This window comes from Urocitellus parryii, chromosome 1 (genome assembly GCF_045843805.1).
Source record: "Urocitellus parryii isolate mUroPar1 chromosome 1, mUroPar1.hap1, whole genome shotgun sequence".
Taxonomy (NCBI): Eukaryota; Metazoa; Chordata; class Mammalia; order Rodentia; family Sciuridae; genus Urocitellus; species Urocitellus parryii.
Genome location: NC_135531.1, coordinates 127,136,762 through 127,160,537, shown reverse-complemented (window position 1 = coordinate 127,160,537; position 23,776 = coordinate 127,136,762). Strand labels below are relative to the sequence as shown.

General features: G+C 40.1%; 2 protein-coding genes across 3 annotated transcripts in view; both read left to right on the top strand.

Moving 5' to 3' along the window:
• The first annotated feature begins 1,724 nt into the window (after window positions 1-1,724).
• Window positions 1,725-11,477, top strand: Camlg (calcium modulating ligand). Its single transcript, XM_026398185.2, has 5 exons — window positions 1,725-1,825; window positions 2,040-2,234; window positions 4,005-4,465; window positions 5,972-6,037; window positions 10,898-11,477. The coding sequence occupies exons 1-5, from the start codon at window positions 1,789-1,791 to the stop codon at window positions 11,087-11,089; spliced, it is 951 nt and encodes a 316-aa protein (XP_026253970.2). The 5' UTR covers window positions 1,725-1,788; the 3' UTR covers window positions 11,090-11,477.
• Window positions 11,478-17,136: 5,659 nt separating this feature from the next.
• Ddx46 (DEAD-box helicase 46) overlaps window positions 17,137-23,776 on the top strand; it is a 61,947-nt gene continuing 55,307 nt past the window's right edge. Inside the window, exons 1-3 of one of the 2 annotated variants that reach the window (XM_077801332.1) lie at window positions 17,137-17,316; window positions 20,436-20,459; window positions 21,072-21,260. In XM_077801332.1, the coding sequence (XP_077657458.1) occupies window positions 17,300-17,316; window positions 20,436-20,459; window positions 21,072-21,260 (230 nt within the window). In that variant the 5' untranslated portion in view covers window positions 17,137-17,299. The remainder of the gene's footprint in view (window positions 17,317-20,435; window positions 20,460-21,071; window positions 21,261-23,776) is intronic. The other variant, XM_077801337.1, reaches the window with a different exon arrangement.

Below are 23,776 nucleotides of genomic sequence, written 5' to 3'. Positions count from 1 at the left end.
GGGGGGGGTTCTGCATTCCAATGGTTTATGGGAATGGCTGTCTCTCTCTCTCCTCCCCCCCCGCCCCTCCCCCCTCGTGATGGGGTTGAACCTGAGATTTTGCCAGGCAACAGGCAAGTACTCTAGCACAGAGCCACATCCCCAGCCCTGGCACTTCTCTTTAGAGACTGGATTTATCTTTTCCTGTTGGTAATCTCAGATTCCTATCTCAATCCTGTATCATGTTTCCTTGCAAGGAGCCCAACAGGCTGATTTACACTGGAGCCTCAGGGACCTGGCTGTGGTCCCCTCTTAGCAAGTGTTGATGGGGTCTTTCACTTAGTTGATTACTGAATGCAAGGATTACATTTTTATTTTCCTGGGCCCATGGTGTTATTGTCAGGGTCCAGATCCTTGGTGTGCAGAAGAAAGAATTGAGCAAGACACACAGAAGTCACAGGCAATGCACAGATTTATTAAAGGTGGAAGTAGCAGAGTGGGCCCAGCAAGAGAGACCCAAGATCCTGATGTCTGGAAATCAGTGTCTTATATGCTTAACTATGAGGTGTTCCCTTCCCTATACAGACCTGATTGAAGACCTTACCCACTGGTTACCTTATGATACCTGATTATTGTCCAATTTCCCCATTGGTTACTTTAGAAAACCTAATTAGAATACTGTCCAATTTACCCCCACTGGTCACTTTAAAACACCAAACCTGTGGCTGGCGTTGTCATGGTGATACATCCTCAGTGGCGGGAGTTGTCATGGTAACGGGACTTAAGGTAAACAGGGACATGACCAGTCTTCTGTCTTGTCCTCCAGCCATGTCCTTCTTATGTACCCTGCCTCTGCCATTTTGGCGTCCTGAAGTCCTACCTAACATTGGCAATTTTGCCTGCGGGCTCCTGCCTCCATGTAAACTTACTTAAAATATTTTATAACTATGCTGCTATTAAAGACGACTGTAACTCAGGTTTGGCTCGTTATTATATGATAATAATTGTTTCCTCTGATACTAAGAGAAACTAAAATCGAAGCGTTTTCGTGGGCTCCCAAATTACTAGGGGCCCTCAACGTTGCGCCTACTGGGCCTGAGGAGTAAATCGGCCTGTCGTGCGTTCGCTGTTCTAGGGACTGCAGCGGTGGACAAAACAAGGCTTGCCTTCACCGAGCTTGCATTCCAGCTAGTGAGACACAAACAAAATTAGTACACTTAGCATGGGGAGGTGATTGAGAGTGAAGGAGAAACAACGCAAACAAGGGAACAGAGTGCTGTGCGCTGTAATCCCAGCGGCTCAGGAGACTAAGGCGGGAGAACCGCGAGTTCAAAGCCAGCCTCAGCAATTTAGCGAGGTGCTAAGCAACACAGTGAGACCATGTCTCTATAAAACACAAAATAGGGCGGGGGACATGGCTCAGTGGTCGAGTGCCCCTGAGTTCAATCCCCGGTACCAAACACACACTCAGAGTTCTGTTAATTTAGAGAATGGACATGGAAGGCTTTCTTGGGAAAACCTCATTTGAACAAGAATGTAAGCCTAGAAGAAACCGGGCGTGTTTCCAAAAGAAGGGCGGTTCAGGATGAGAATCGGCACCCCGCAATAAATCCCAGTCAATGCTCCCCCAGGCGTCGCTCCCGCAGTTACGTATTTCCCAGCCAGCGAGCTGACCGCAGAAGGTCTGGAGACAGGCGCCTGACGCTGCAATCCCCATTTTGCTTCCTGGCAATAATGTAGCATGAACCCGTTCCTCACTGGCGTCCTTGCCCACCCGTCAGGCCGAATGCTGCTTTTCTTTATCTCCGCATGAACAGCGGAGGGGACTCAACAGCGGGGAAGGCAAGTAAGTGAGAGCCAGCCAAGGCGGGTAGGGACGCGTGCCCTCTTTGCCCTCACCCAAGATGGCGGCCAGAGCCTGTGCGCGGTCCCTCGGGCCGCGCGTGCTCAGCTGGCCGACTCTGGCACCGCGCTGGGGGGCGGACCTACCGTGGGAGGGTGACGTGCTTTCTGCGGCCCTAAGTCATCCGCGCCGACACCTCCTCTCTCACCACTGCCAGGTCCCTCACACTGTGGAGGAAGGATGGAGCCGGTGACCATGGCCACCGACGGCGGGGCCAGACCCGGGGCCTCGGCGGGCTCAGGCATGTCTGCTTCCCAGCGTCGGGCGGAGCTTCGGCGGAGAAAGCTGCTCATGAACTCGGAGCAGCGCATCAACCGCATCATGGGCTTTCACAGGCCCGGGAGCGGCGCGGGTGAGAGCCTCGGTTTCCCCTGAGTTTTCCGCCCACCCCTTACGGTCTTCAGGATCATTCTGCCCTCCCTCCTCCACTGCACTGACGTTGTGGACCAAACCCTGCTCGCTGACCTCCATTCTGCTCCTGCCCGTATAAGTGATGCCCCCCGTTCTCACTCCTTAGCTCCAGGACGGTCCTAGTCACTCCGCGCAGTTTTCCCAGAGCTTTGCTGAGGCTGTCCCCACCCGGTGCAAAGCCTTGGCCCCTGAGTCCCTCCGTCCCGTTACTCTCTCGCCTTTCTTGAAGGGCGTACATTTCATCCCCAGACTGACTGTCCACCGCGCCCCTCAGGGCAATTGTTTTCGTTTCCATCTGTTCCACATGCTTTTCCTTCCATTGCCTTCCCGGCCTCTACTTTCTGTTGCCTTTTGCTGTATAACTCTTGTCTTTATGAACTGCCTGCTTGTCCATCCTACGTGGATCAGGGACTCATATCTTGGTGTCGGTGTTCAGTGCTATTAACACTATGACCAACAGACCTTCTAGAAGAGATGGGGGAAAAGTGATCATCTTTTGTAGACCCAACAGGTGCGACATCCTCACCTGAGATTTTTCTCTCATTAGGTGAGGTTACTGCGGTTTACTTCGGGAACCACATTTCACTCTAAAGGAAAGTACATTCTCACCCAAAGACTTGTCCCATAAATGCTTTTGAAGTGAATATAATTGAACACTTAGAATGCCCTAATATTGTCTAAGTTTAAATTTTAAATGTGTTCTTAAGTGATTGCCTTAGTTTTTGCAAGCTCCTTAGATCTTCGTGACTTCTGTGAGGCTTGGGTAGTGTCAACTTCAGACAGTTCAAATGAGATGTAGGAGCACCATTAGAAGAAACGTTTTTCCATTAATGGTTAATATCAGGATCTTCTTTCTTTCTCAGAGCATTATTTATTATATATAATATTATATATAATAAATAACATGTATGTAATATATATTATATATGTTATAATATATATAATATTTATATATATACACACACATTTTGGTACCACGGGTGCTTCACCACTGAGCCACATCCCCAGCTTTTTTTTTTTTTTTTTTTTTTTTTTTTTACATTTTATTTAGAGCAGAGTCTGGCCAAGTTGCTGAGGCTGGCTTTGAATTTATAATCCTTCTGCCTCAGCCTCCCTGTATTATAGGTGTGCCACTGCACCCGAATACTTAGTATCTTTCTGTATTTTGTTCTTTTGTTTTGAAACTTATTTCTATTTTGTTTTGTTTTGAATCAGCAGCATCCTAAAACTATGTAAGTACTTACTAATGGCTGCCCTAATGGCTGCCTAACAATAGTTGTAGGCTATGCCACACCCTATGCTCACAGGGCTCTGGATTCAGAAATTTTATTTTAAAATTCAGATCTTAAAAATCTTTAATGGCTTTGTATTTTTAACCAAATAAGCTAGTGCAACCAATGCAGTCATATTTCTGGAATATGTTATCCATGAAAAGTTGGTCTTGACAGCTTCTTCCATCCTTGAATATCTTTCCTAGTTTGTTTATTAGTCCTATCTCCTACCCACGAAGTTTGGATTATTTCCTCTGCAGGAATATTCTTGGGTGATATCATTTGATGGTATAGAAAGAGGAACTTGTTTTTATTTTATGCAAAATCAGTATTTTGATTTAGTGACTGTCGAGTTTTAGCTGCAGCAACGTATTTTAAAAATATTAACACATAACGCGTGTGTAATAACAAAAGGCTTTTAATTTTTTTTTCCCCCTTAGAAGAGGAAAGTCAAGCAAAATCAAAGCAGCAGGACAGTGATAAACTGAACTCCCTCAGCATTCCTTCCGTTTCAAAGCGAATAGTGCTGGGTGACTCGGTCAGTCCAGGAACAACTGACCAGCAGGGTGGTGTTGTGGAGGTAAAGGGGACCCAGCTGGGAGACAAATTGGACTCTTTTATTAAACCACCGGAGTGCAGTAATGATGTCAACCTTGAGCTCCGACAGCGAAACAGAGGGGACCTGACCACGGACACTGTCCAGAGGGGTACTCGCCATGGCCTAGAACAGTACCTTTCCAGATTTGAAGAAGCAATGAAATTACGGAAACAGTTGATCAGTGAAAAGCCCAATCCAGATGATGGAAGTGCATCAGAAGAATTTGACTCTTTTCGAATATTTAGATTGGTGGGATGTGCTCTTCTTGCTCTTGGCGTCAGAGCTTTTGTTTGCAAATATTTGGTAAGGAAAGAGCTATAAACTGACTAAATTTGGAAAATGCAAGTTGGCTATATATGATAAGTACTTTTAATTCACAGGATTAATTGCCAATATTAAGTTAATATCTACCAGATTTATGGAGCTATTTGGAGGTGTATTATATAAACTTCATTATTCACCATAGTTATAAAATGAGAGCCTATTAATAATTATTAAAGGTATTCTTTATGCCAGCTACCATTAAGTGCTTTGCTTGTAATAATTTATTTAATTTTCATCCTTTATGAACTAGATATCATTTAAATCTGTAAAGGAATGAAGACACGGGTTAAATCATTTGCCCAAGGTCACACAGCATCTAAGTGACAGCTGAGATTAAATCCAGGCAGTTTCATACTAGAACCAAAGGGTTAAGTGCTAATATAGAAAGTATATTAATTATTAAGTTCCAAATAGTATAGAGTTCCTGTGTGTCAAAAGGTATTTCAACATTTTCATAATGTTGAAGTAGTATGACAGGCCTTTTTTGTACCATGATGTGGTCCTGTTATTTTACAGTAGTGGAAGGCTGCAGAAAAGCATAGCTCATAGTTCACTCCCATCTTGCTCTTAGAACTATTTCCGTTCAATAGACATTTTAAGAATATCTACCATATATCAGGCACTTAAACAAATTTTCCAGGTAATTAAGATTTATATCATTAAGCAAAACAGTTTTTGAAAATCTTTTTATGCAAATGTTTCTTTAGTTATAATCAACAGATCTGATTTTTTTTTCTCCCTGATAATAAATTATAGCAAAGATTGATGATGCTTTTAACATTTAGTGAGCTAGGTAGCTGCTTTTATCTCTCTTATCTAAAGGACTCTGTGCTTTCATGCTTTTAAAGCATCATCTCATTTTTGTAACCTGTTTTTTTCAGGAGCTTTTTTTTTTTTTTTTTTTTTGCTTTGGTTTTCTTCACTATGAACTTTTCAATTGTTTAGTTCTCACTGCTCTCAATATAATATGCCACCTAGTGATCTTTGCTCCTTGGTTCCCTTCATAATATTTTTAACTTTAGAAATAATTATGTAAATTAAGTGTTACTTTGATCTTTTCCATTTTGCCTAAGAAGCCAGATCATCAAGTCATTTTATCTATAGTGTGAATAGCTCCTCATTTGAGGGCTTAAGATGGTAGCCATCTGAGTTATTCTTTGCCCCAAAGTCTAAGGAATGAATGGTGTATATTTTGAGTGTTAGGCCTTTTAGGTATGCTTCAGGTTATCAGTTAGTTCCTTCTAGGTGAAGGAAATTCATGATGTATTATTATATATCTAGCACTAGTGTATACTCTTAAATAATTTTAAAAGTAAATATTTATGAGAGAAGACTTTGGGGAAATTGAAAGAACTATATAACTTTCAGCCACTAAATTAGTATTTTATTGTAGTTTTTTGCTTGGAATTTTATAGCTTCTGCTTGATTTATTGTGGTTTGAATGATTATGTTGGAAATATTTAATTTTATCTTTTATCTTCACAGTCCATATTTGCTCCATTTCTTACTTTACAACTTGCGTACATGGGACTGTACAAATATTTTCCCAAGGTAAATTAAAATCTTTTCTAAGTTTGGTGATGTATTTAGATTGATTCATGACTAGCTAATTTTAAGAACTTAAAAAAAAAAAAAAATGGTCCTGCTGGGCACAGTGGCTCACGCATGTAATTCCAGCAGCGCAGGAAGCTGAGGCAGGAGGATGGAAAGTTCAGAAACACCCTCAGCAACTTAATGAGGCCCTAAGCAACTTAGCGAGACCTCATAAATAAAAAAGGCTGGGGATGTGGCTCAGTGGTTAAGTGCCTCTGGGTTCAATCCCCAGTACCAAAACCAAAACTTGTCTGACCAAGTTTTATGTGGTTCTACTTGTGTTCTGGATCAGTGATGCTCAAAGTATGGTTTGCCTGCCAGTGCTGATCTTCAAACTAATTATGTCTCAAGATGTATTAAGTTCAAAATGGAGCGATCAGTCCCAGTTGCTCAAGAGGTTGAGGCAGGAAGATTGTGAGTTCAAAGCCAGCCTCAGCAAAAGCGAGGCACTAAGCAACTTAGTGAGACCCTGTCTCTAAATAAAATACAAAATAGGGATGGGGATGTGGCTCAGTGGTCCAGTGCCCCTGAGTTAAAAAACAAAAACAAACAAAAAAACTCACATAAAACTTGGTCAGACAAGTAAAGTTATCTTGGATATCAGGCAACTTGAGCTCCATAAGACTGTGTATACATCTACAGTCCCTGGTACTCCCCCAAAATAATAAAGTGGATAATCAGGAATTTTCGTAGTACTTTTATATTATCATACACTTTCATTATATTTTACAAAAATGTTGGTCCATGTGGTTTGAGGTCCTTAGGGTAGTATTAATAGTACTTGTCTAAGAAAAGTGTTCAATTTAATTACTAATTAACTTTAGTAATTAATTTTATTTATAATAAAAGAAATACATTTTAAAAATTGGTTTGAGGGCTGGGATTGTGGCTCTGCGGTAGAGCGCTCGCCTAGCACAGGCAGGACCTGGGTTCAATCCTCAGCACCACATAAAAATAAAGGCATTGTGTTGTGTCCATCTACACCTAAAAAATAAATAAAGATAAAATAAAATTATTTTGACTATCTTACTATGCCCCTTATTGAACACTTGGTAACAATGCACTTTATCTTTATTTGAGTTTTTTGGGTTTTTTATTTTTTATTTTTTTGGCTGAAAAATGACTAGTTGGCTGTTTGCTTAGCCATTTTTTTTGTATGGGTGGTGCTGGGATCCAACTCAGGGCCTCATGCATGCTAGACAGTGTTCTACCACTGAGTAATACCCTCAGCCCTGCTTAGTCATTTCTTTTTCTTTAGCTGGGGATTCATATTAGGGGTGCTCAACCACTGAGCCATATCCCCAGCCTTTTTTATATTTTATTTAGAGATAGGGTCTTGCTGAGTCACTTGGGGCCTCACTAAATTGCTGAGGCTGGTTTTGAACTCTTGATCCTCCTGCCACAGCCTCCACAGCTGCTGGGATTACAGGCATTCACCCCATGCTTAGTCATTTCTAATGGGCCAATAGATCTGTTTTTTGGTTTTGATGGATTTAAAATATTTGTGTTTTGAAGCTCAAATTGGTCAAATACAGAAAGTAAAAGAGTAAAGAAAGAAATATCATTTTAATTAAAGCATTGGCCTAGAAGTTCATTCTTGCATTGGGGATGTAGCTCAGAGTTGGAGCACTTGCCTAGCATACACAAGCCCCTGGGTGTGATCCTCAGCACCATAAACACACAAAAGAAGTTTTCCCTATAGTCATAGTGGTAAGCTGTCCAAGAAATATTAAAAGAGAAAAATAAAAAGTGTAGAAATATGATCTGTAGCATACTCCTTTTTTTTGTGTGTGAAAAGGATGCAAAATAATTCATATTTGATTTTGTTTATATATTCATGAAACTATTAACAGTAATAGTATTAACAGTAATAGTAACAGAGCTGTGTATAGATTACTAGGTAAATGGGGGAGAAACAAGTAAGGGAGACTTTTACACTTTCGACAAAACAACATTTTGTTATGGTGGTTTCTTTCTTTCTTTCTTTCTTTCTTTTTTTTTTTTTTTGGTACCAGGGATTGAACCACTGAGCCATATCTCATCCCTTTTTATTTTTTTAATTTTGAGACAGGTCTCACTAAGTTGCTTAGGGCCTCATTAAATTGCTTAGGCTGGCTTTGAACTTGCAATCAGCCTCCCAGCCACTGGGATTACAGGCATGCTCCACCCTGCCTGTTTTGTTATGGTAGGTTTTACCCCTTTTCTTTGTGGTGCTGAGGATTGAATCCAAGGGCACTCTACCTCTTATCTACATTCCCAACCCCAGTCCTTTTTATTTTTTACTTTGAGACTGGGTCTAAGTTAAACTTCCTGTGTTAGCCTCAAATTTTAGAATCCTTCTGCCTCAGCCTCTGGAGGAGCTGGGATTACATGCATGTGCCAATGTGCCCAGATGCTGCAGTAGTTTTTAAACACACAAATGAAAGAATTGTGCAGTGAACACTATCTTTACTATGTAGATTCTGTAATTAACCTCTCATGATATTTGTCATGTATAGAATTTTCTATTTTCAAATCCATCTTATTTTTCTTGCTGTATTTCAAAGTATGTTATAGATGTACATATCTGTATACTTCACCCCTCTAACATATCATTAACTCCAAGTCAATGTTTATGGTTCTTTTTATTTTTTTAGGGAGGGTTTACTGGGGATTAAACCTAGAGGTGCTTTACCACTAAGCTATATTCCCAATCCTTTAAAATTTTTTTTTTTTTTTTTTTGAGACAGACTCTAGCTCAGTTATTAGGACTTCATTAAATTGCTGAGACTGACCTCGAATTTATAATCCTCTTTCCTCAAAACTCCTTAGTCACTGGGATTATAGGTGAACATCCCCTTACACAGCTGGTTCTTTTTTGTTTTGTTTTGTTTTTGCACGGGGGATAGAACCCAGGGATGTCTTACCACTGAGCCACATCCTCAGCCCTAGTTTGTATTTTATTTAGAAACAGAGTCTCTGAGTTGTTTAGGGCCTTGCTAAATTGCTGAGGATGGCTTTGAACTTGTGATCCTCCTGCCACAACCTCCAGAGCTGCTGGGATTCAGGCATACACCACTATGCCTAGTTTATTTTTATTTTTTATTTTGAGACAAGGTCTTGCTAAGTTGCTGAGACTGACTAGCTGGTTTTTTTAATTTAAGGTTAACTTTTTGTAAAGGAAATGCACATGTTCTAAGTGAACCATTTGATAAGTTCTGACAACCTGCAAAACTCAAGGTTTAGAACCTTGTATCATCCCAGAAAGTTTGATTGTGTCCCTTTCCAGGCACTCCCAGTTCCTCTCCCACAAAGGACTAATTTTCTTTTTCCCACCATAAATTAGTTTTTTTTTGTAATTAATAGGATCATTTATTCCTTTTTGTGTTTTTATAAGCCTTCTTTAATTCTGCATGATATTTTTGAGATTCATCAAGTTTTTGAGTATATTTATAGTTGATTCCATTTTATTTTGGTGAGTGATAAATCAGGAGTACGAATAAATCCATTTGTTTATTTGATTTCCTGTTGATGGATATCATGGCTGATCCCAGTTTGGGGTCATTTTGACTAAAATCGAAGTTTTACTTCTAAGAAACTTTCTCTGTGTCTTGGTGGACATGGGCTTCATTTTTCTTAGTTAATTATAACTTTTATTTTTAATTTTTATGTATTTATTTTTAGACAGGGTCCCTCTATGTTGCCCAGGCTGGTCTTAAACTCCTGGGCTGAAGCCATCCTCCCACTTGAGCTTCCTGAATAGTTGGGACTGCAGGTGCACCACCATATCTAGCATAACTTTTTTTCATTTTATTTTTATTTATTTTTATTTTTTTTTTTGAGAGAGAGAGAGAATTTTTTAATATTTATTTTCTAGTTTTCGGCGGACACATCTTTGTTTGTATGTGGTGCTGAGGATCGAACCCGGGCCGCACACATGCCAGGCGAGCGTGCTACCATTTGAGCCACATCCCCAGCCCTGGCATAACTTTTTATTTTTCTAAAATTATTGAACCATGTGAGTGGTTTTCTTGATACCAATCAATAACTTTTTTTAAAAAAGCAACTTTGGGTGCTGGGGGTATAGCTCAGTTGGAAGAGTGCTTGTCTCTCAAGCCCAAGGCCCTGGGTTCAATCCCCAGCACCAAAAAAAAAAAAAAAAAAGGCAACTTTGAATTTTTTTTTTAAAATGAGACAATAAATGTTCTCTCTTCCCCCAAAAGTATTCTTGTCCGATGATATCCTGTTGTGCATATATTCAGGTGTGAATTTCTTTGCATATCATGTAGGACCTTTAAGGATGTTTCTGTGATATGGTTACAGATTACTCAGTGTTCTCCAGTATGATCAGCATTCTTCTGCCTCTGGCTTTTGTTATCATGAGACTTATAAGATTTCTCATCTTATTTCTCCCAATCTAAGTGCTGCTCCTTCTTGAAGGCCTGTTTTCTACCTCCTATAGAATTATTCCTTTATTTACAGAAAACTGGGACAATTTCTATCTCCTTTAAGCCCTAATGCCACATTGTCCGTATCATTCATTTAGCAGTTATTGAAGTCCTAACTAATAATGATTTTCCTGTTTTTTGCCTTGTGGTATCATGTATGTTTCAAATTGTGCCTTGTTTCCAAGATGACACCTTTTAAAAATTTTTGATAGAATCTTACCTGCTATTGCCTATAGTTTACTGATTTGCCTATTATATTCTCAGTAAATGCTAGCATATTGTTTTAAAACTTTCTTAACAAACTCTAAACCAGTTAGAATTCATCATGTTTTATAGAGTTTATGTAGTCTGCTGAAAGATGTAAAGTTAATTTGAATCTTTGTCTTTACAGAGTGAAAAGAAAATAAAGACAACAGTATTGACAGCAGCACTTCTATTATCTGGAATTCCTGCTGAAGTGATAAATCGATCAATGGATACCTATAGCAAAATGGGTGAAGTCTTCACAGATCTCTGTGTCTACTTTTTCACTTTTATCTTCTGTCATGAACTGCTCGATTACTGGGGCTCTGAAGTACCATGAAGCCTGCAGAACTCAGAAGAAGCTTACAAAAAAAACAATTATTCTTCTATATTGCAGTGTCTCTAAAAGAGGCATATCAGTTTACACCTTTATATAATTTTATTTCATAGGGATTATAAAGCCAATAGGAAAGGAATGACAGGTTCCTTGATTTGAAAATGTTACATTTGTATTAGTATTACTATGAAAAATAGAGTACCAGTGTCATTAATGATTTTCCTTGTTTAATTAGAATCCCTAGTCTATATATCTTTTCCCTAACTTCTCAGATTTGTAATTCCTCTTTTTGGGGCCTGAGCTAATGCTTTGAGAGAGCAGATAAATGTGGTCTCAGCCATCCCTGAAGATTGTTTCTTGTATTTGTGTCATTCTGTCCTGAAAAATGAAACCATCCTAAAAATAAAATGAAAAAAAATGAATTGAGTATTAAATCATTTGGTACTACATTTTTTTTTTTTTACAGATTTTTGTATGGTCTATTTGGTTAATACTCATGATATTAAAAACACATACTTTATTTAGTATGCTCACTAAGTCTTATTTTGTATAATTTTATTTTAAACCAGAGTAACAGAATAATTTAAGTCTGTTCCTTTGGTTTGAGATTAAGATTACAAGCATACACATTTTCTGATTTCAAAATGAATCTAGAGAGAAATATAAAGCATCCTTAGACTTGTCACCCCCTTAATCCCTAGGAAAACACTAGTGATCTTGAATTGCATGTTTACCACTTTTGTTTCCTTAAATTAAAAAAAAAAGTAGGGTGTAGGCATGGTGATGCATTCCTGTAATCCCAGTGATGGATAGGTTGAGGCAGGAGGATCACAAGTTTGAGGCCAGCCTAAGCATTTTAGCAAGACCCTCAGCAACTAAATAAGAGTGTGTTTCATTATCAAATTTTTAGCCTTCGACCCACTCTGGCTTCATGAATGAAGGTTGGAGACGTGAGGAACCACTAGGGAGTTTTGAATTGAAGAGACAAGACTCTAATTACCTTTTTTTTTTCTTTTTTGAGAGTTTTTTTAATATTTATTTTTTTAGTTTTTGGCAGACACAACATCTTTGTTTGTATGTGGAGCTGAGGATGGAACCCGGGCCGCACGTATGCCAGGTGAGCACGCTACCGCTTGAGCCACATCCCCAGCCCTCTAATTACCTTTAAACTAGCTCCAGGATGGCTCCTCCTAGCTCCAGCCTCCAGCCACCTAATGTGGTAGCGAAGTTTACTGAAGAGGAGAGAGAGAGAGAACACGCCAGGGAGGGGAACAAAAGATTCTGGGGAAAATCCCATCCAATGAAGATTAAGAGGGGCAGCGTCCCAAGGTGGGGGGGGGGTAGCCCTCAATCCGACCTGGAGAAGGGTAGGGAAAGCTCTGACACAGCTGTATCTAAGGGTCTCTCAACCCAGACAGGGAGGTAACTCAAATCATGTGCAAGGATGGCCTCCCACATAAATTTATATATCAAGAAGACCTGTAAGACAATGGAATATTACTCAGCACTAAAAAATAACAAGATCATGGCATTTGCAGGCAAATGGATGGCATTAGAGCAGATTATGCTAAGTGAAGTTAGCCAATCCCCCCCAAAAAAGAACAAATGCCCAATGTCTTCTCTAATATAAGGGGGGGTGACTCAAAATGGGATAGGGAAGAAGAGCATGAGAAGAAGACTACCACTAAATAGGGAAGAGAAGTGGGAGGGAAAAAGAGGGAGAAGGGGAGTTGCACGGAAGATGGAAGGAGAACCTCATTGTTATACAGAATACATATATGATGTTGTAATGAGAAAAAGAAAAAAAAAGTGTGTCACATTAGATTGGGTAGAGAGAAAGGATGGGAGAGGAGGGGAGGAGTAGGGAGGATACAAAGGGCAACAGAATAGAATAGACAATATGATTGATGTATGTACATTCCATGTATGTATTATATGTCAAAATTCATTCTGCTGTCATGTATGACTAAAATAAATAAATAAGAAAGAATTTTTTTTAATTAAAAAAAACCAGGAATAGAGATGTAAAGTAAAAAAAGAAAAAAAAAAAGAAGACCTGTAAGATATCTGTTGTTGCCACTTTTTCTCTACAGTTGATTGACATCCCCCTGATTATTTGCTTCAGTATGTTGAATAATATCAGATGGAAATGGAATCTCTTCATGTTCAGAAAAATTTAAAATCTTTTTAGGAATTTTGACATATATGTCAGCTAAATGACCGACAAATATGGTCATTTAAATAGGACATCTTCAACCATGTCACCCAGTGGGTTTTTTAGTCTGATTAATTATTACCAGTGGTATTAAAAACAGATGGTTATAAGTTTCTCAGAACTGAGTCAGAATCAAAATCTGCTTTGGAAGCCAGGGCTATTTGCTCTAAGTGACATATTCGAGACAGTAGCAGCTTCCCGCAGGACAGAGAAGTAATGTGAATTAACCATCAATGTACTGTGGTCATAAATTATTATGGCAGTGAGAATTGCCTTGTTAATGGGTTTTCTCAGAGGGGAGTTGAAATAAAGTATCTTCAAATGAGCCTAGATCTAGGTATCATGCCTAGATTCTAGTTCTAGCAAGATGAGTGATATAGGACTAAGTGTGTTTCCTGAGTGTCTGTTTTCTTAAAATCAAGAAATTTGAGTATGTGATTAAAAAATCTGTTCCAGCTGGGCGCGCTGGCAATGCCTGTAATCCCAGTGGTGTGGGAGGCTGAGACAGGAGGGTCATGAGTTTAAAGCCCAGCCTCAGCAAAAGCAAGGTATTGAGCAACTCAGTGAGACCCTGTCTCTAAATAAAATACAAAGTAGGGCTGGGGATGTGGCTCAGTGGCTGAGTGCCCCTGAGTTTAATACTCTGTACCAAAAAAAAAAAAAAAAAAAATCTGTTCCACCTATTAACATTAATTCTGTGACCAAGCAATATTCAAATTGTGTTACATCCATTCCCTCTGCATGATCTCACCAGTCCATGGCTGTACTATACTTAATATAAATTGCTAGTAACCCACTTCTCTCCCACTTCTATTTCTCCCTTGTACTCCAGATTTATATAACACCTTATATAGCCATAAGTTCCTGGAAGTGTAGTAGGCATCTCAAGCATCTCAGGACTAAAACAGAATTGCTCATTTCTTTCCTTCCCCGTCAAATGCTGCTCCCATGCCTTTCTCATCTCCATACATTATGACAATCAAACTATAGCTCTGTTCAAAATCTGGGAGTCTGGGCTGGGGTGTGGCTCAGGGGTGTGGCTCAGTGGCAGAGCACTTGCCTAGCATGTGCGAGGCACTGGGTTCAAGTCTCAGCATCACATATAAATAAATAAAGACCCATCAATAACTAATAAAAATATATTTTTAAAAAGCCTGGGAGTCATCTTTCTTCTTCCCTTTCCCTCACAGCTTACAGCCAAATGATCAGTTTGTTTTGAGAGCTTCCCCCAGAATACATCTGGAATCTGACCATATCTTGTCTCCACTGGTTAAGTCACTAGTGGTTTTCTATTTTTGTTTTTGTTTTGTTTTGAGAAGGCTCCTGCTATGTTGTCCAGGCTGGCATCTCAGCCTCTGGAGCAGCAGAACACCTGGAACTACAGGACCCCAGGTGGCCTGTTTTCCTATTTCTCTTAGACTGAAATCCATATCCTTCCCTATAGCCTACATCCCAGCAACTTATGTAGCTCTGGTACCTGTCCCTCCTTGGCGTCCATCTGGTAATATTGGTTCAGTCCTTCCTTACCCTTGGCAGGATGCCAAACTCTCCAGTCTATCCATCTTCAATGCAGCTCACAGCTCACACAGGCAGGCAACCGACATAGGGGTGAGAGCTGGAACTCAGGTTGGAATCTTAACCTTACACTATTTTTATTTTACTTTAAAAAAAACATCTTTATTTGATATTAAATTTTATATAGCATAAAACATCAATTCAAACTGTATAGTTTGCTAGGCATGGTGGCACACCCCTGTAATCCCAGCTACTCAGAAGACTGAAGCAGGAGGATCACAAATTTGAGACCTGCCTGGGCAATTTACTTAGATCCTGTGTCAAAGTAAAATAGGCAGGGGCTGGGGATGTGGCTCAGCGGTAGCACGCTCGCCTGGTGTGCGTGCGGCCCGGGTTCGATCCTCAGCATCACATACCAACAAAGATGTTGTGTCCGCTGAGAACTAAAAAATAAATATTAAAAATTAAAAAAAAAAAAAAGTAAAATAGGCAGAGGATGTAAGTCAGTGGTAGAGGGTTTAACATGCATGAGGCCCTGGTTTCAGTTCTTAGTACCGCAAAAATTAACTTAAGTGTAATTCAATGAATTTTAACAAATGTATATACATCCACACAAGTGCCACAATAAAGATATAGTACTTTTGCCCAGCATGGTGGCGCCCGCCTATAATCCCAGCAGCTTGGGAGGCTGAGGCAGAAGGATCATGAGTTCAAAGATAGCTTCAGCAATGGCGAGGTGCTAAGTAACTCAGTGAGACCCTGTCTCTAAATAAAATACAAAATAGGACAGGGAATGTGGCTCAGTGGTCAAGTGCCCTTGAGTTCAATCCCCAGTACTAAAAAAAAAAAAAAAAAAAAAAAAAGGTATAGTGCTTTTCTATTTAGGTGTAAGAAAGTATATAGCAGTACAGTTACATGTAGGGTAAAAATGAGAGATTCTTCCCCAACTTCATGACAGCTTTCTGCAAAATCTTGGGTATGTGTTCCACCAGACCATTAATTCCCAATCTTGGCTACTTCAGGGTCTCCTAGGAAGCTTAAAAATCCCCAATGCTTCGGGGTATGGCACAGGCCTGTAAACCCAGCCACTGAGGAGGCTTAGGCAACATGATTGCAAGTTGGAGGCCAGCCTCAGCAACTTAGTGAGGTTTTAAAGAGTTTAGGGAGACTCTGTCTCAAAATAAAACATTAAAAGGGTTAGGGCTATATAGCTCAGTATTAAAGTGCCCCTGGGTCAATCTCCAGTTAAAAAAAACAAAAACAGAGCTGGGGTTGTGGCTCAGAGGTAGAGTGCTCGCCTACCATGCATGAGGCACTGGGTTCAATCCTCAGCACCACATAAAGATAAAATAAAGATACTGTTGTAACTAAAAATAAAACGAAAAACTGACCAAGTAAGTCAGGTCATCAATGGAAACCCAGGCATTCATATCTGATTTTCCTTAACCCTTCTCAGGTCAGGCAATGTTGAGGGGAGGGAAAAAATAAATAAATATATATATTACATATAAATGTATATTTATATAAAAATCTTTCTTTCTAAATAAATATATTATATATAAATATATATTTATATAAAATTCTTTCTTTCTCTCTCTTTCCTTCCTTTCTTTTTTTCTACTGGGGATTAAACCCAAGATGCTTTAGCTTTCAGACAGGGTCTACACTAAATTTCAAAGGCTTTTCTTGAACTTCCAACCCTCCTGCCTCAATCACCCCAGACACCGGGATTACCGGCATGCACCATCAGGAGGGACAAGAGCTGTCACGTCTTTTGCTAATATATTTTTAGCTCTTGTCTTCTTCATCAGGTTAACTCCTAGTCAGTCTTCAACTCTCACCTGCAAGCTGAAAGGTCACTTACTTCCTCAGGGAGCTCTTTCTTTTTTTCCAGTATGCACTTTCCTTATGGTATTACATCTTTTTTGTTTTCGGTCATATCCATCCCCCACTCTCCATGAGATCTAGCACAAGCCTGGCACACAACAAAAATGAGTGACTGCATAAATGAATAAAGTGCGTGAATGGAGAAGGTTATAGCATTATTTAGGAAAGATTAAGACGGACATGAGTAAACCCTCTGGGGCAGCAGCTGACTGTCCAGGACGTGTCGGTGGCCCCAGCAGCAAAACCACACCCAAGGATCCCGAGACTAAGGCGCTGCCCTTGAATGCAAACTCTCGTTTGGCACAAACCTGGCAAGGGCATGCCTTTCTGGCGCTGTCCGCGCTGCGCGCCCTCCAGCCGAAAGGCGGCGCTGTGGAAAGACAGCAGCTTCCGGCCGGCAGTTTCCTTCCTTCTGCGGTCGGTGCCAGCACGTCCTGTTGTCGTTGGCTGCGTTGGGATGGCTTCCTCTGCTGTCTCTGCTACCAGTTCTTAGTGCTAAGTCTTCGCCTGACGCGCCGAGGGTAGCGGGTCTTTCTCCTTTGTCCCTTTCGCTTGCGAGTCGTCCTCACGGACGCGGCTTTCCTGCAGTCGACAGAATGGGCAGGGAGTCGCGGTGAGTTAGTGCGCCGAGCGGGCGAGCGGCTTCTCGGGGTAGGGAGAAGAGGCGGGAGTTGAGGTGGTGGCGGGGCCAGGCCTGGGGTGGCCTCCACGTGTGGTCACTGTGCTCCCCAGCCACTGAATGTGCTGGAGCCTTCGGCTGAGGGAATGTCTGTGCTTGGGTCGGTGATGGGCACATTCTTACCCTGCACTGCCATCACCCGTTTTGAGCCTCTGGAGCAAGAGCAGCCCTCCAGGCCGCCTGGGACGGGTCACCCCATCCTGCCACTTCCTACCCTGGTTGCCTCAGCTAGTAGTGATCCCAGTTGATTTTTTTTTTTTTTAATCGCTTCGCATTTGCAACATTTCTCGCCTCCTTTCACTATGTATTTCTGTTCTTTTTGCGCGGATTGTCTTTTCCCAAATCGGTTGAAAGGACCGTGTGGGCATTTTTACTGCATCTTCAGCATTGTACTCGATCGGCTTTTACTGGGCTGCAGTATTTGTTGCGTGGATGTTTACTTCGCAAAAGGATTTCATATTTCTTTGTTATCTGCTTTCTGTATTCTTTAAACTCAACTGGGAGACCTTATTAGGACTGTGAAATCTCTTAAGATTGTTGACAACTGGCTCAGGACCTTGACTTTTTTTTTTATGTTAAATAGAAATATTTGATATGTATTTAGCAGTGACTGAAAGATGCTTTATGTCTAGGGACAGTGACGGTTTTGCTTTGTTTTTAATGCTAAATGCTTTATTGTGGCATACTTTCAGGGAAATGAACAAAGTGTGAGTAGAGCTTGATGAAATTTAGCAAATATATGATTTGTGTAACCATCATCTGGATAAAGAATACTTCCTTAGCTACAGAAAAATCCTGTGAAGATCTTTTAAATTTCTCCAAAGGCGTTTTGTTTTGTTTTGGTTTAGTTTTGGTACCAGGGATTGAACTTGGGTGGGGGGGGCACTTGACCACTGAGCCACATCTCCAGCTCAATTTTGTATTTTATTTAGAGACAGGGTCTCCCTGAGTTGCTTAGTGCCTTGCCCTTGCTGAGGCTGGGTTTGAACTGGAGATCCCCCTGTCTCAGCCTCCCAGGCTGCTGGGATTACAGAGTCGGTCCCGCCCTGGGCTCCCTAAAGGCATTGCCATTCATTTGGCTATTCAGACCAGAAATCTGGAAGTGATATTTGATTCGTCTTTTTTATTGCCTACATCTAGTTGGATTCTGCATCCATTCCCCATTCCTGATCTCCCTCACTTGAGGCCTTTAATCACTTATTGCTCATACTTCTCCACCTCCTTCAAATTGATTGCTCCCTGAATTGATTATTATTCTTTGATCTTGCTTTTCTAATCATTAGAGCTCTCATATTGCAGCCAGAGAGACACTTGTGAAATAAAGATAAAATCAGTGTCATCTCCCTGACTTGTTTTCAGTAGCTCCTTTTGCTTCCAAGATGAAATTCAAACTTTGACAATAGCCTTCAAGGCCTCTTTCTAGCCTTTTAGCCTTCTGCCACACCTTTATGTCCTAAAGTGTGTGCCTTAGTTTTGTTCAAGCAGGAATGAAAGGCTCAGGTGGGAAAGAGCAGGGTGTTAGAGAAATACTCTAAAGAATCCAGTTTTCCTACATATAGGTTTCATGAAGGATTGAGAAGGAGAAGGTAGGTCTTGAAAAAACACAGAAAATGAATTATCAATTTAATTTTGAAGATAAAAATTTGTGAGCTTTTGAAGATTTCGAATAGGGTCAGAAGATGATCCTAGAAGCAGGAAGTCTTTAAAAAAAACTAGCTGGGCATGGTGTCTCAAACCTGTAATTCCAGTGGCTTAGAAGGCTGAGACAGGAGGATGTCAAGTTTGAGGCCAGCCTCAGCAACTTAGTGGGGTCCTATGCAACTTATTGAGATCCTGTGTCAAAAATAAAAAGGGCTGGGGATGTGACTCATTGGTCAAGTGCCCTTGGGCTCAATTCCTAGTACCAAAATTAAAAAATAAAAAAATTACTCAGTAGTTAAATCTCATATAGATTAGTGACAGTGATAGCTCTGAAGAGGTGATATAATGTGAAAGGATTACAGAGGTAAAATTGGTAACACTTGGTGTTTTATTGGTTGTGTAGAATGAAAAAAAGAAAAATATTCGAGTTAACTGATGTTTTGAGCCTAGTGACTAGAAGTTGGAATGATACATAGTTTGGGGTAGGGAAAGGTAACAAGTTTGTATTTCTACAAAAGATGAATCAGGTGTGATCATTCCTTAATGGTCTTATCCAGGGTTATAGCTTTGAGTAGTCTTTGTACACTAATGGCTCCACAGTATATATTTTCAGACCAAACCTCTTCAACTCCAGACTCAGATTTTACCTATGGTTGTACATCTGCACTTGGATACCTAATATTCTGATTTCCTACCTTTCCCCTAAATGTACTCCTTCATTCTTTTCATGTTAGTACATTAGCAACTTTATTTTTCTTTTTGGTGCTGGAGGTTGAACACAGGACTTCATGTATGTTGGGCAAGCACGGTACCACTGAGCTTCACTCCCGGCCCTATTTATTTTTATTCGTTTTTTCCTGGCCCTATTTATTTTTATTTGTTTTTTGAGATGGGGTCTTGCTGTGTTATTCAGACTGATCGTGAACTTATGAGCTCAAGTGATCCTTTCTCCTCATCCCCTAGTAGCTAACTGGGACTATGGGCATGTCACCATACCCCAACTAATAGCTTTCATCTTCCTCAAAATAAGTCCTATATAATGTCATATAAGAATTTCTATAATTGGCTGCCTTGTTGTTTATTTGACCTTCTCTTGTGGCACTTTCTAGCTCATTAAGCCTTGGCCAAAGCTGGCTTCCTTGCTGTTCCTTGAATGTGCCAATAGAGCTTCTCAATGACTTTGCAGCTGTCATGGTTCTTCATGGTTCCTACCTTTATTTCCTTTAAGCTTCTATAATAAATGTCACTTTATTTTATTAGTGAAGTCTTCTCTAGTCACCAGCAATAAAGTAGCAAGCTTCCTACTGTCCATTCTCTCTTTTTCCTTTGCTCTGATCTGTTTTTCTCTATTGTACTTCTTGACATATTGCATATTTGTTTCTTTACTTGTCGGGCATCTCCTCCTTAACCAGAACGAAGCTGCCTGGGACTCGAAGGTAGGAGCTTGGACTATTTTGTTTATTGCCCTTGCTTCCCTTTCAAGACAGTTTTCCACCCCTGTGCTGTAACAAAAGAGTTAATTCTTTTCTTCCTTTTTTTTTTTTTTTTGGTGCTGGAGATTGAACCCAGGGGTGATTTACCACTGAGCTACATCCCCAGTCTAATCAGAGCCAGATTTTTTTATTTTTTCTTTCTTTTTCCAGATTTCAACCATTCTTAGTATCTCAACCTGCCATTCTGACCCAAGCCATGAATATGTTCTATTCATGATGGTTCTATTTTGATCCTGCCCCAAGAGAGCTGACCATTGGGTTCAGATCAGCCACTGAAATACACAGGAGAAGGAGACAGGATAGAGCTTTCTCTAAGCCCTCCTGTTTTAAACTACTTTAATAAATTGTTTTAGATTTAACCTAAGAGTAGTCTAATTTTTATTTTATAATTACTTGATTACATATTTATCATGTCTGGCTTCCTAATTAAAACAGTTTATGAAAAGTCCTTTCTGTTTTTAATTTGTCTCATGAGATTTTATTGGAAAAAACTAATAAAACAATAGAATGCAAGCTGTATTTGCTAAGCTTAACTTTGACTTCATGCTATTGTAGCCATTATCGGAAACGATCAGCATCTCGGGGACGTTCTGGAAGTAGATCTAGAAGTCGCTCACCTTCAGATAAAAGAAGTAAACGTGGAGATGACAGACGATCTAGAAGCAGAGATAGAGATAGAAGGAGAGAGAGGTCTCGGAGCAGAGATAAAAGAAGATCTCGGTCAAGGGACAGAAAGCGTCTAAGGTAAGACATTAATCTCTGGGGCTAGGGATGTGGCTTGCCTCCTGGTATGCACAGGGTGCTGGTTTCAATCCTCAGCACTACATAAAAATAAAATAAAGATGTGTCCATCGAAAACTAAAAAAAAGAATAAATATTAAATTCTCTCTCTTAAAAAAAAAAGTCATTAATCTCTGAAAGACTGCTCATAAATTGGGCCTTGTTAACTAAATCAGGCTTCTCAAAAAGTGTGTTTGAACTGCAATTTAGAGGCCCATTTGTGGGCCTTCAGCTTTATCCTTGTTCTTTAGATATAGTCAGAAGGATTTGCCTACCGAGATTCTATCTAACAATATTTTAAATTTGGAAACTTAGGTTGTATTTTCTATAATATAAAGAGCCCCTGAAGCCTATTGTAATAGGTAAAAGTGAAGTTTAAAAAAAAAAAAAAAAAAAAGGTCGGAAGTTCTAATATTATTCTTCCCCAAGCAGCTGACTACTTGGGTTCAGAGCAGCCACTGGAATAGACAGGAGGAGACAGGCAGAACTTTCTCAAAGCCCTCCTTTCTGATTTGAACTACTTTATTAAAGTATTCTAAGATTTACACTAAAGCAGTCTAATTTTTGTTTTATATTTTCTTGATTATATAATCATTGGATCATTGGCACTAGTTAAGAAGCCATGACCTTCCTGGAGTTGAAAAACGGTTATTAAAAAATAATTTTCTTGGGGCTGGGGTTGTGGCTCAGCAATAGAGTGCTCACCTAGCATGTGCAAGGCCCTGGGTTCAGTCCTCAGCACCACATAAAAATAAATAAAATAAAGGTATTGTGTTCAACTACTACTAAAAAAAATATATAATTTTCTTGAGTCAGGCAGAGTGGTGCATGCCTATAATCCCAGCGGCTCATGAGGCTGAGGTGGGAGGATTGCAAGTTCAAAGCCAGTCTCAGCAAAATCGAGGTGCTAACCAACTCAGTGAGACCCTATCTCTAAATAAAAATACAAAGTTGGGCTGGGGATGGGCTCAGTGGTAGAGCACTTGCCTAGCATGTGTGAGGCACTGGGTTTAATCCTCAGCACCACATAAAGATAAATAAATAAAGGTATAAAATTTTTTTTTTCTTATACATTTTCTCGAGAAAATAGGAAGTGGAAACATGAGGCTCTGGGTTCTATCTGCAGTACAATGACAAAAAAAGAAAAAAAAGGCAAGGAAGACAAAGTTGTACTGTGAACAGATTACAGAGCTGTGAACTGGTACTATGAACAGATCTCAGAAAGAATTTGACAGTATTTTTTCAGACTTTGGAAGGAGAGGATACAATGATATTATCAGGGAAAGTATTAACCTATAACAGCGTGACTAATGCTAACTAATTCAATTTCATATTACATGGTTCCCTGAATAATTTCACATCGTTAATCACTTAAGTGAAATTGATCATTTAACATTTGTATTTGAGGGCTGGGGATGTGCTCAAGCGGTAGCGCACTCGCCTGGCATGCGTGCGGCCCGGCTTCGATCCTCAGCACCACATACCAACAAAGATGTTGTGTCTGCCGAGAACTAAAAAATAAATATTAAAAATTCTCTCTCTCTCTCTCTCTCTCTCTCTCTCTCTCTCTCTCTCTCTCTCCCCCCCCCCTCTCCCCTCTCTCACTCTCTCTTTAAAAAAAAAACAAAAACAAAATTTGTATTTGACTTTTTAGTGTGAAAGCAGAATCACAAGATTTAGATCAAGAAGCATTGTGGGGGGGTACTGGGGATTGAACTCAGGAGCTCTCAACCACTGAGCCACATCCCCAGCACTATTTTGTATTTTATTTAGAGACAGGTTCTCACTAGGTTACTCAGGGCCTCACCATTGCTGAGGCTGGCTTTGAACTCGAGATCCTCCTGGCTCAGCCTCCTGGGCTGCTGCACCCAGCTCGGGAACATTTTGAGAGTATCTAGTGAAGTCTTCATATTTTATAGATGAGGAAATTGAGACCCAGATAGTTGGAGATCTGACCTTTTCATGTCACTGATTACTAGTAGTACCAGTGAAATTCTTGCCTCCAAATCTTCAGATCACTGATCTTTTCAAAGTCTCATTCTGCTCTGCCCATCCTTCGGCTTTTTTTGTGTGCATGTGGTACTAGGGATCAAACCTTGGTCTTGCACACTATAGGCAAGTGAGCTCTACCATTGAGCCAACATAAAATTAGTACCCTCATTTTTTCATTGAGTACTTGCTGGACTTGGCTTTACTTGTTTCTTTTTTTTAGCTGTTTTGATCCTAAAAGCTTTTAATAATTTATGGGTTTTTTTTGTTGTTGTTGTTTCGTTACTAGGTATTTAACCAGGGGATGCTATTACTACTGAGCTATATTTCCAGCCCCCAAAATTTTTAAAAAAATTTTTGACAGGGTCTTGCTAACTTGTTGAGGCTGGTCTCAAACTTGGTGATCCTCCTGTCTCAGCCTCCCAAGTCCCTGGTTCACAGATGTGATACTGTGCCAAACAATAATGGTGATAATTAAGAAGCTTTTTTCA

Coding starts and splice junctions, on each gene's coding strand:
- Camlg (XM_026398185.2), top strand. CDS start 1,789: ATGAACAGCGGAGGGGACTCAACAGCGGGGAAGGCAA. Junction 1,826..2,039: donor CTCAACAGCGGGGAAGGCAA/GTAAGTGAGAGC, acceptor CACCACTGCCAG/GTCCCTCACACTGTGGAGGA. Junction 2,235..4,004: donor CAGGCCCGGGAGCGGCGCGG/GTGAGAGCCTCG, acceptor TTTCCCCCTTAG/AAGAGGAAAGTCAAGCAAAA.